General features: G+C 31.3%; 1 protein-coding gene and 1 long non-coding RNA gene across 2 annotated transcripts; both read left to right on the top strand.

The window, feature by feature from the left end:
* The first annotated feature begins 9,910 nt into the window (after positions 1–9,910).
* LOC122521638 (cytochrome P450 4g15-like) lies at positions 9,911–10,998 on the top strand. Its single transcript, XM_043642478.1, has 4 exons — positions 9,911–10,280; positions 10,354–10,460; positions 10,563–10,653; positions 10,904–10,998. Exons 1-4 carry the CDS (start codon positions 10,109–10,111, stop codon positions 10,996–10,998), a joined length of 465 nt encoding a protein of 154 aa, XP_043498413.1. The 5' UTR covers positions 9,911–10,108.
* A 157-nt stretch (positions 10,999–11,155) lies between these two features.
* LOC122521637 lies at positions 11,156–11,455 on the top strand. The gene is made up of 2 exons (XR_006304804.1): positions 11,156–11,224; positions 11,312–11,455. It is a non-coding gene; the product is annotated as an uncharacterized LOC122521637 (long non-coding RNA).
* The last annotated feature ends 763 nt before the right edge of the window (positions 11,456–12,218 follow it).

Below are 12,218 nucleotides of genomic sequence, written 5' to 3'. Positions count from 1 at the left end.
AAAATAGTTTTAAAATACAACTGGGCCCTCTCTTGTAAGCCAAGAAGTGATATTAAGCTTAACCTCCGCAGCGACTTCTTATATCTTTCGTGATTTAACAGAAACTAGAAAAGAATCGTCACACGGGGAACCTATTTAAGCAAGATCGAGATCATACTTTGTCCAGGCGTCAAGGATGTCAGGTTAAACACGTATGGAAAAAATTAGACAAAAAGCTGTATTTTATCAATTCATTTATTCCGATACTTATTCGATACTAGTTTGCGTACTCGGAATGTATCATCTACGTAGTTTCTTACATTAGAAAAGAGAAGTTAATCGATGTTATAAACATAGTTTCTTTTTAAAGAAATCTTGTTTTTTTCCCTTCCCTCTATTTGACTTTGTATTATGCAAATAAATAATTACTAGTCAAACGAGATACATAAAATGAGAAGCAAGAAGTGTTTTGGTTAAAGGTCAGATTGAAATGACTTTATTTTGTATTATTATATAAGCGTTTCGATTATTTATAATTATTCAAGATAAAATACTCAGTTTTTCTTATCTTATTGAAATGTTAAATTAATGTGCTAGACAAATTTTCTTTTGATCGCACGTGTTTTAATCGTATGATATGTTATGTATTTCTATTACGTATTTTATTACACGTCTGTCTTGTCTGATAATGATTCAATAGAAAATCATTAGAAAATTATTGTTACATAGAAACGCAATAATCCAAGATCCAGTGGCCAGCATACTGCACGTAATTTACCAAAATCCAAATTTCGTTCAGTCAATCTTTCATACCTACTATACATACATTAGGCGGAAATTAACTAAGCTCGGCGGCGGTCCATATAGCACAGGTTCAAATGTCCAGGTAGCACAGGTTCAAAATTTAAACCAACTTCAAGAGCTTTTTACCAAGACTATCATCTAGATATTTTATTATTTACTAGTATTTTTATGCAGAAAAAACGGCAGAAAATTGTGACGGTTTTTAAGCTATGGCAGACACTTATGGAAGTTCAAAAGAAATTAAATTTTAAATGTATTTTAATGAAATACGTTAATTCGTTATATCACGTTATATATTATAGTATTACTGGCCTACATTTTATACGGTAGACAATTTTTCCGGTAATAACATCCCGGAACACATCGAAACCTTATCTACAGCACGTGCATACGTATGTATATGAGTACTAAACTATATAGGGTCTTTTGCCTAATTCGACCACCTAAAGTATCTCGTTTATTTTGTACGATAGATAAAATGTTAGAGGACAAAAATATTCTGTCCAAAGACGCACATTATAGTGATAGGCCGAATTTTTTTTTCAAGGTCATATTTTTCAAAATATAAAAGTCATCGTATTATTTTTTAAAGGAAAATATTTTTACAAAAATATTCTTATGAGTTAAAGAAAAATCGAATCCAACGACGTGAGAAATGTTGACTTTCAGATGACCTTTACTGAAAAATTTGTTAAAAGTTTGTCAGGAACTTCAATACGCTCTCCGAGGACGATAATAAAGAAACAAATACAATCAACGTCTAAGACACTCATATAAGCAAAAAAAAACTGGTTCGTATGTACTTATGTACGCACGTAAGAAGTTACATTTCTTTGGCCTACCAAAACGAATATAACCTCAATAACCTCAAAAATAACTTCAAAAAAAATAACTTCAAAGAAAAAAATAGCTTAAAGAAAAAAAAATTTATTATTATTATTAATATATATTATTATTATCTTTATTAATTTTTCTTATAACTTTTTAATTTTCCTTGTTTATTTTTAAATTAAAGTTATTATAATTATTATTATTATTGTTATTAATAATTATTTTTTTACATAGAATATAGTTGATAAAGGCCTGTTCTCCCCTCCCTAGTTAATGATCGATAATATTCTCTAATGTAAGAAGATTATTTTTCTCTTATTATTATATTTTTATCATTTATTTATTTATTTATTTATTTATTTTTATAAATATATATATAGCGTGACAAGGGAAAAGGGTTAGGATTGGAAGTATGAGAAGATAAGCTACTAATTATTATTTTTTATTAAGTTAACAAAAAAAAAAAGAAAAATATTTTCAATCGATCGATATATTATATATAAGAAAGAATAAAAAAATATCAAAATATAGATATCAGTCCACAGTAAATATAAGAGTGATATATCGAATTACTTTATGTGTCAACGGCCATGGTGCGGTGACAGCACTAGTTCTCTCTTTGAGAATTGACAAACTTTAAAAAAATCTGAGGTGGGACTCACTGACCGTCTCCTTGTTAAAGATAGAAAAATTTATAAAAAAAAAATAATTCCCCCACGAAGAATCGAACGTTAATAACTGGCGCGAGAAGCGACGACGATACTACTTACGCAAGCACACCACTTGACAGGTGCTCAATTTTTTTTCATACAATTTTTATGACTTTAAAGCTAAATAAAAACGCATTACTGTTTTCTTAAAACATAATAAAAATGAATTACAATTATGTCTAGACAAAAGATAAATTCCATGTTTTTAGAATATCCTTTCCTATATCTTAAATTAATTTTATGTGTAGATAGAAATTTTTTTTTCAAATATCTATTCAATTTAATACACAAATAAATATTAAAATAATAAAAAATCAGTAATTTAATATTATATAAAATAAGTAATTTATTAGGAAAAATATTTAAATTTTAAATTTCGTCTTACAAATAATACGTATTCAATTTTATATAGAAATAAATTTTTGTGAGGCAAAAAATTAATATCAATTAATTATTCTAATTAATTTTATGGCGAGGCACAAAATTAATTCATTACTTTTCCTCTCGACTAAATAATAATAGTTTCTGTTAAAATGAATTATTGTTTTTCTTTTATTCAAGGTTTACTATTTTTGACAATAAATAAAAAAACGGCGTAACATAAGCATCAAGATTCGATTTAAAAATACCGCGCTTATACGTCGGTATAAATAGATATACCCTCGACATTAGATGGCCAAAACAAAAAATGCTTGCTACCAAAAGAAAAAATCGTATACAGAACGCTCTGTTTTCGATGGCCAGGAAAAAAAAATACTCGTTATCGCTTAAACAAATAGAAAGGGGTCCGAAGATCCTTCGTTTGTGATTAGTACACACAGACGCTCGAACGCAACTAGCATACTAGCGCGCTCGCGTGATAAAACCGACAGAGGGGCAAGACTTGCTTTCCCGTACTCTTTCTCGCTTATTTTTGCAAATACGAAGATAAACCACAGAACATTTTTATGTATTTTTTAAATCTCTAAAACTTTTGTTTAAAACTTTTTTCGATTAAAAGCCTAGATTCTAAGATAAGGCCATTTATCCATTTTTACCCTTTTTCTTAAAAACTTGGGATCCTTTTGCAAAAAAATTAGCACAATTCGATTCAGCGTCGTCGACTTACCCTTACAAGGGGACCTTGCACTAGGACCCCCACAGATCTTAACGAGCTTTGGTATATTAGTAGTATACTTTTAGAGTGTTATCGTGGTAAAGGGTTTTTTCAAAATGCGCAGTAGTTTTTGAGAAAAAAGGTTTTAAAGTTTTGACTTTTGTAGTATATATTTTAATGATTTTAGTTTTGGCTGTGTATCAAGTACGCTATAGCGTCAGTAGTAACGTTCTCGCTTTTCGCGCGGTTAGTCCGTGTTCGATCCTTCGTGGGGAAAGTTTTTTTATTAATGTTTTTTCTTTCTGTTTTCTAATTTTTTTTTCATATTTAATAATTTTTATATATATACAGGAAAGAGAAAATTATTTATTACAAAAAAAATTAGAAATAATAAATTTTTTAAAATCTTGCGCAAATAATAAAGGAAAATTGATTACTTGAATTACAGTTAACATTTTATTTTTTAACATGTATGTAAAAATAGATAAATCTTCAATATACTAACAAATAACATTCGTATATATTCTAATCATTAAAAATATTATGTAGATATAAAATTAAATTAATGCCTTATTAGAACCAAATGAAAGAGAAATATTTTTAAACGTTCATCAGGTTTGTTTTCCAACAAATCTTTTAAAAAGTCGTTGTTTATGTAACAAGTCATCTTTCATTAATTGCGCGAGATGTGAAAAAATTTATTGTTTTGAATGCTTTTACAATAACAATCACTCTGGAACCTGCGTGTATAAATAATAATAGATGTAAAATACCTGTTAAAACTCGTAGATATAAAAAAATTATATATGAAATTGTTAATGAATAGAATATATACGATTGTTGTTTGTTAGTATATTGAAGATTTATTTATTTTTATACCTGTTAAAAAATAAAATGTTAACTGTACTTCAAATAATCAATTATCCTTTATTATTTGCGCAAGATTTTAAAAAATTTATTATTTCTAATTTTTTTTGTAATAAGTAATTTTCTCTTTCCTGTATATATAAAAATTAATAAATATGAAAAAAAAATTAAAAACAGAAAGAAAAAAAATTAATAAAAAAAACTTCCCTCACGAAGGATCGAACATTGACTAACTGCGCGAGAAGCTAGAACGCTATTACTGACGCCATCGCGTCACTTGATACACAGACAAAATTAAAATCATTCAAACATATATACTACAAAAGTCAAAACTTTAAAACCTTTTTTCTCAAAAACTACTGCGCATTTTGAAAAAACCCTTTACAACGATATCACACTAAAAGTATACTACTAATACACCAAAGCTCGTTAAGATCTGTGGGGGTCCCAGTGTAAGGTCACCTTGTTAGATCAATTTCCCCCGCTGTCATCAGAAATTCAGAAATTGGAGCTGTTTGAGTGGACTAAGTAAATACGAATGTATATGAAAAATATACCATATAAAGCCAAAAGAGATCTTTTTTTTTTCTATTCTCAATAATACAGTATTATTGTATTTACTTGAAATAACATTCTTCTTTTTTGCAGCTCATTACAGTAGCGGTTCTATGGCAAATATTTTTCTAGTATATTTTGGAACGTGGGTACAGAGTGCAACGTATATAGTGAACGTAATTAAATTTATAATTTTGTAAAGTTCTATTTAATTTCCTTTTTCTCTTTTTTTTCTAATTTTTATAAATTTAATTTTTTTTTAAATATGATTGGTTCAATTTACAAATTTGAATTTCATTTTTAACACGTTGAGTTCCACGTCAGTCACTGTCGAAAAAACTGCTCTTTTTTTTTACTAATATAAGTAACGCGCGCGTGGCCTGACGGTGATTTTCTTAAGATTTCGCGAAGCGCTCTACGTGTTGAAAAAATCAATTGAGTTGATTATAAAAATCCATTGTATGATGGAAATGATTCCGAAGATAACATTGATGGATAGAAAACATAAAATTTGTTATAGATATGAAAATATATTATTTTTTTATGGCGTAAACAACTCTTACTTTCTTTTATCAAATTCGTATTTTGCTTTAAACGGATAAAAATACAAATACAAATTTCAATTATAATATTATCGTCATTATACTCTCATACTTACTATTGTTTATAGATAAGGTTACGTTGTCTGCCGGGATGTTATTATTGTAAACGCTTATGCAGGTTCGTGCGCGTTGGCGCCTGCACTAGTGTGAGTTCGTGCGGATGTTTGATTAAGCATCGATATTCTTAAGATTAAATGTGAAGAACATAGGCTGTATGCGTCACCCATGGAGGGGGGCCGATGCTCCGTTGTTCGACGGAAAATTATAAAAGGGCAGTCGGACAATACGGAGTGGTAGCAGTTAGTTAGTGAGTTCAGTTTTGTCGGCTTTATGAAATCTTATGTTCTTATGTGCTGGGGAGTTTACAAATTTAGAAGTGGGATTCAAACTCGCTAAATTAGAAATTCGCGATTCGCGCGTTTGTTATGAAAAGTGGGATTGAATCTATTACGTAATTAATGTAGTTATTAGTGGACTTACGTGTTTGAGTGACTTAACATTCGAAATCTAAAAATTTAGAAAACGTTTGCATTGAAAGTGTCTACGAAAATTAAGAAACATGGCAACAACCCGCAAACTTACAGCAACCGAGCTAGGAGAAATGTTACGCGCTCGAGGCTTGGCGACGTACGGCACGAAAGCCGAGCTTATGGCAAGATTAGATTTAGCTGAACCTCATTGGAGGGATGAAGCTATCTTAGATACAACTTACGACGACGGAGCGACCGCCTTAGAAACACCGGCCATCGAAGACGGCGAAGTAGAAAGTCTCCGTCGGCAGGTAGAAGACCTTATGCGTGAGGTCGGGCAACTCAGGGGAACAACGGAACACGACCAGGAGTGAATGATCGACACCGCGAGGTCAGCTTAAGTGTAATCTCTGATATGATCGACGTTTTTGATGGAAGCGTTGGTACCTTTACCGTCTGGGAAAGACGAGTGCGCTATATACAACGAATGCACCAGCTTCGGGATACCGAAATTGTTATGATAATTAGTCTAAAATTGAGGGGAAAAGCATTGCGATGGTTTCACTCAAAACCCGAATTCGTGACTTATGGAATGGAGGAATTATTAGCAGCAATAGGGAAGATGTTTAGCTCGCGACAAAGTGTTATCACGTTGAGAAGACAGTTTGAGGAACGTAGGTGGAACGGCAACGAGTCGTTTAGAGATTACCTACATGACAAAATGATTCTGGGTTACCGAATTCCCCTCCCAGAACAAGAAATTTTGGAGTATGCGATAGACGGCATTCCAGACATTGCATTAAGAAACCAGGCCCGGATGATTGGTTTCCGAGACCAGGAGTCGTTGCTGACGGCTTTCGAAAGTATTACGCTATACGCCGGGTTAAGGGTGCGAGCGACGGGCCCTCGAAGTCCTACAAAATACGAAGGAAGGCGGCCGACGGGAGAAGGAAGAAGAAAACCGATCGACCATAAGAGGCCGTCGGAGGAAAATTATGCCAGATGCTTCAACTGTGGAGAGACAGGACATTTTGCGGGGAACTGCCCCCGTCCGAAGAGGGAAAGAGGCAGCTGCTACAAGTGCGGTAAACATGGACATCTTAGACCAGAATGCCCGGAGAAGGGTGGCGAAGTCCACAGCGTCACCAGGAACGTGACCACCGATGACGACTACATCAGGAAGATAACTTATGATGTCGATTCAGGCAATATACACTACATCTTAGTTTTAGACACCTTATTGGATTCCGGCAGCCCCGTGAGTTTCATAAAGAAAGGGTTAGTGATGGGACCGATCAACTCTGCGCCGGAACTCGGAAGTGAATATTATGGTATTAATCATAGTCGTCTGCAAGTACACGGCTCGATACAAGTTAGTTTAAAATTAGATGACGGCGAAAGGGTTGACACTCGTCTGTTGGTAGTACCGGATACTACAATGGTGAACTCCGTTATTTTAGGTCGCGACGCATTAAAAAGATGTGGATTAGTTTTTAGCAGAAAAGATAAGCGCTCCGAAGAAGAGGTAGTGATAGATCAGATTATGAATATAGAAATAGATGATTCCACCGATAATCAAATTACCGAATTAGACATTAATCCCAAATCGCGGTGGAAAAACAAAATGAATTAAAGGAAATCTTAAAGGTAAATTACTTAGATGCACCTCGTCCGGAAAATCCTAGAATAAGCAAGGAACACCTGCGAGCAATGGAAGAGTTAAAGGATAAATTAGTTATAGCGCCTTTGTTAGCCAAATTAAATGACAAATCATTGGGAAAAGATTGGCATCAATTTTTAACGGATATTGTATACGCTTTAAATAACGATCCGAATGCATCAACCGGGGAATCTCCTAGTAAATTATTATTCGGTGTAACCCAGAGGGGTGACTTTGTCGATAATGTCCGTAGTTATTTAGAAAACCCCATCGCGAATAGCGAACGCGATTTAAAAGCAATTAGGAATAAGGCCGAAGATAGAATGGCTGAGAAGCAAAATTATAACAAGAGGTATTATGACAAACGCCATCATAAGATACGGTCAGAATTTAATGTCGGTGATTATGTGGTGGTAAGGAATTTTAATAGCACTGTAGGGATGGGAAAAAAACTGATACCAAAATTTAGGGGTCCGTACGAAGTTATAAAAAAATTACGAAACGATAGATATGTAGTTGCCGATATAAGAGGCTTCCAAATATCTCAAAGACCGTATCAGGGAACATGGGAATATTGTAACATGCGTCCCTGGCGAGGAACAGAACAGGCCAAAGAATAGAGAGAGAAGAGAACAATCTCTAGTTTATATTTAGTATACTTTCTCCTTATGATTAAAACTCAATTGTATTATGTTTCATTTCATTTTATTTCCTTTAAAGATAGTGTACCAACAGTTAAAAGTTTATATTTAGTATATTTTATCCTTATGATTAAAATCCAATTGTATTATGTTTCATTTCATTTCCTTTTTAAGATTATCACCGATATCGCATCTCGCTTCATGTTTGTAAGAATGAATATTATTTTAGTTATTGATTAGATCAAAAAAAAAAAAAAAAAGAGAGGAAAAAGGAGAGAGAAATATTGTATCCGAGTAATTGTATTTCTTATCTATGGATTATCTTATATTTTTATTCTTTCAGATTATTACTTTTATTTATGTATTAATTTTTGATTGTATTCTTATGTTTGTATTCATGTACTTCTTATGTATGTATTAACCTTATGTTCATGTTCATTTTACGTTGCGCCTTTATGCATGTGTGATGGTCTAGTGACCGAGGGCGGTCACCGTCAGGACTGGCCGATTGTAAACGCTTATGCAGGTTCGTGCGCGTTGGCGCCTGCACTAATGTGAGTGCGTGCGGATGTTTGATTAAGCATCGATATTCTTAAGATTAAATGTGAAGAACATAGGCTGTATGCGTCACCCATGGAGGGGGGCCGATGCTCCGTTGTTCGACGGAAAAGTATAAAAGGGTAGTCGGACAATACGGAGTGGTAGCAGTTAGTTAGTGAGTTCAGTTTTGTCGGCTTTATGAAATCTTATGTTCTTATGTGCTGGGGAGTTTACATTATTTTATTTTTTTGTACCGTAGAACATTTCTACCGTAAAAAATGTAGGCTCCTAATACTATAATAAACAACATAGAAAGTTTAGATTTGTTAAAATACATTTGATATTTGTTTTTTTTTTGGCACTTTCAAAAGTTTTTTCTATATCTTAAAAACTTTCACAATTGTCTGCAATTATTTTTTTTAATAATAATAATAGTAAAAAAAAAATATCAAAATGACAGTCTTGGTAAAATGCTCTTGAAGTTGGTTTGAATTTTGTAACTACGCTACCTAAGTGACACCATGTGTACCACCGCCGAGCTTAGTTAGTTTCCGCCTTATGTATAGTAATTATGAGAGATTGACTGAATGAATTTTGGATTTTGGTAAATTACATACCGTTTGATAACCACAGGCTCCCGGACTATTACGTTTTTATGTAAAAATAATTTTCTAACGAATTTTTGTTGAATCATTATCAGACAAGATAGTGTAATAAAACACGTAACAGAAGTATATAATAAATCGTTCAAAAATAGACGTGGTAGAAAAAGAAAACTTAGTCTTGCATATTAATTTAACATTTAAAATAGGATAAGGAAAATGATGTATATTTTTTCTCGAATAATTAAAACTAATCGGTACTTTTATATAACAATAATGGAAAATAAAGTCATTTCAATCTGACCTATAATCCAAACACTTCTTGCATCTCATTTAATGTATCTCGTTTATTCACTTTATTAGCATAATACAAAGTCAAACAGAGGGAAGGGAAAAAAAAGAAGATTTCTTTAAGAAGAAACTATGTTTATAACAGCGATTAACTTCTTCTATTTATGTAAATTAGCATTATTACGCACGGAATAAATGAATTGATAAAATAGATCTTTTTGTCTAACTTTGCCCATACGTGTTGATGGTATCCTTGAAACTTGAAAAAGTAATATATTGGTTTTGCTTAAATAGGCTCCCGTTTGATGTTTCTTTCTTAGTTTCTGTTAAGACGCAAAAGATACAAGAAGTCACTGCGGAGTATCAACTTAATATCTGTTCTTAGCATACAAGAGAAGATCCAGAAGTATTTTAATACTATTTTAAGTTGTTTTATAATTTATAATTTGTTAAACTAATCATGTTGTATATTACTAAATTTTTTACTCCAATAGTAATAATGATACTGTTATTTTATTTAATCAAATATATATCAGATAAATTTCGTGAACATAAATTGGTAAAAAAATGCTCAGGTCCAAAGCCTTATCCTCTGATTGGAAATCTGAATCTATTATTTGGTGATATAAAAGGTATACTTTTATTTATTATTTATAATATCTATATTTATGCGACTTCTATTCAATAAATTTGTCTTACAATTAGATATAACTCATAAAATAATAAAATTATCTAAAATTTATTCTTCGCCGTGGCTACTGTGGGTTGGCCCAAAATTAGTCGTAATCTTGGATGATCCTGAAAATATTGAGGTAAGATCTATCAAATTTAATGCACTTCTTTAGAAACGATTTTCCCGAATAAGATTTTTTTATTCCGCCTTTTTTTATATTAATTTTTGTTTTCCTTTTTAGATTCTATCAAAAAGTTCTAGCGGTTATGAAAAAAGTTCTCTATATTTCCCTATGAAAAATGCTTTAGGTGATGGATTATTTACTGCACCAGGTAAACTATAGGTTTACTTGCTTTCTTCTTAATTAATAAAAAAAAACTATGTATACTCTACTGTAATACAGTATTTTTTAAATATGTCTTTAGACGATTGCTAATTAAAATAGTTTTCTTTTTTATGATTGCATATAATGCCTACACACCTACACATGAATATATGAGAATCTCTCTTTTCTTATTTATTAATTATAAATATATAAAAAAGATACTAAATTTAAATTAAGAAATATTCTCGTATTTAAAGCATCAATATGGGACATTTATCGAACAATCTTAAATCCAGTATTCAAAGAAGTTTCGACTTATATGGACTCAATGATAAAAATTCAAACAGACTAGCTAATATTTAGAAACTACAAACGGAAAAAAACGTAGACATTATGCATTACGTACATTTATGTACGCTGGATATAATATGGTAAGATTTGGAAATTCTAAAAAATATAGATGGACATATTAAAATTTTCTAAAAATTGTTTTTTTTTGTACTGACAGATAGCTTATTGGAAAGTGATTTAAATTTGCAGAGCAATCCGGATTGCAAACTTGATGAATATATATCAGAGTAATAATCAGAAGAATATTTTTAAATTTATAATATATCTAATATTATTGAATATTCGTCTTTTTTGTGAATTTTATTTTTATTTAGAGCGATGGACATAGCTGCAACAAGAATAGTGAAATTCTGGTTACATCCAAATATTATATTTAACAATTCATCTATGGGGAAACGGCTACAAGAAATTCTTTCCCCCTTAAATAAAATAACAAACGAGGTAAAAATACCAAGAAACCATTTTTGTTTTAATTGTCAAATATCAAAAAAATATACTTTGAAATAAAATAATAATTTATTCATGTATATATAACTTTTATATTCGTTAAGATTAAGGAAAAAGAAGAATTCAATGAATGAAGATAACTTTACCCGGGAAGGAAAAGATCCACATGCAAGTAAGAATAATCATTTTAAAAAATATTTTTAGTAATGAATTTATGGATGAATACCTTTTATAATAATAATAAATAAAATATTATTATTCTCCTTTAAAAAAGAAAAAGATACCAGTCCATTTTAGATGCAATATTTAAATCCTTTTACGAAACCAGAAATATTCGGAGGCAGATATTCGTGATGAAATAAATACAATGGTTTTTGCAGTAAGATGAATTTATTTAAGATTATTTAAAATTTTTTTTTTCATTCAGTAAAAGTAAAAAACAATTTGTATTAGTTTTTAGGGAAGTGATACTGCCGCTAATGCGCTGACATTTTTATTTTTAATGTTGGCCACGTTTCCGCACATTCAAGTACGCTCAGATACCACTATGCATTATTATTTATTATCTTTTAAAATCAATTATATTTTCATACAAAACTTGTATCATTTATTCGGCTTTTTCAATTCCACAATCAAGTATACCAAGAGTTGTACGATTTGTACGGCTCAAGCGATCCAAATGAGGTTCCTATTACAATGGAAGATACTAAGGAAATGAAATATTTAGAATGAGTCATCAAGGAGACGCTACGTCTTTTCCCACCTGCACTAGTT

Source organism: Polistes fuscatus, unplaced genomic scaffold, assembly GCF_010416935.1.
Source record: "Polistes fuscatus isolate 324 unplaced genomic scaffold, CU_Pfus_HIC Scaffold44, whole genome shotgun sequence".
Taxonomy (NCBI): Eukaryota; Metazoa; Arthropoda; class Insecta; order Hymenoptera; family Vespidae; genus Polistes; species Polistes fuscatus.
Note: the sequence above shows the minus strand (reverse complement) of the source record. Positions and strands in the feature narration are given on the sequence as shown.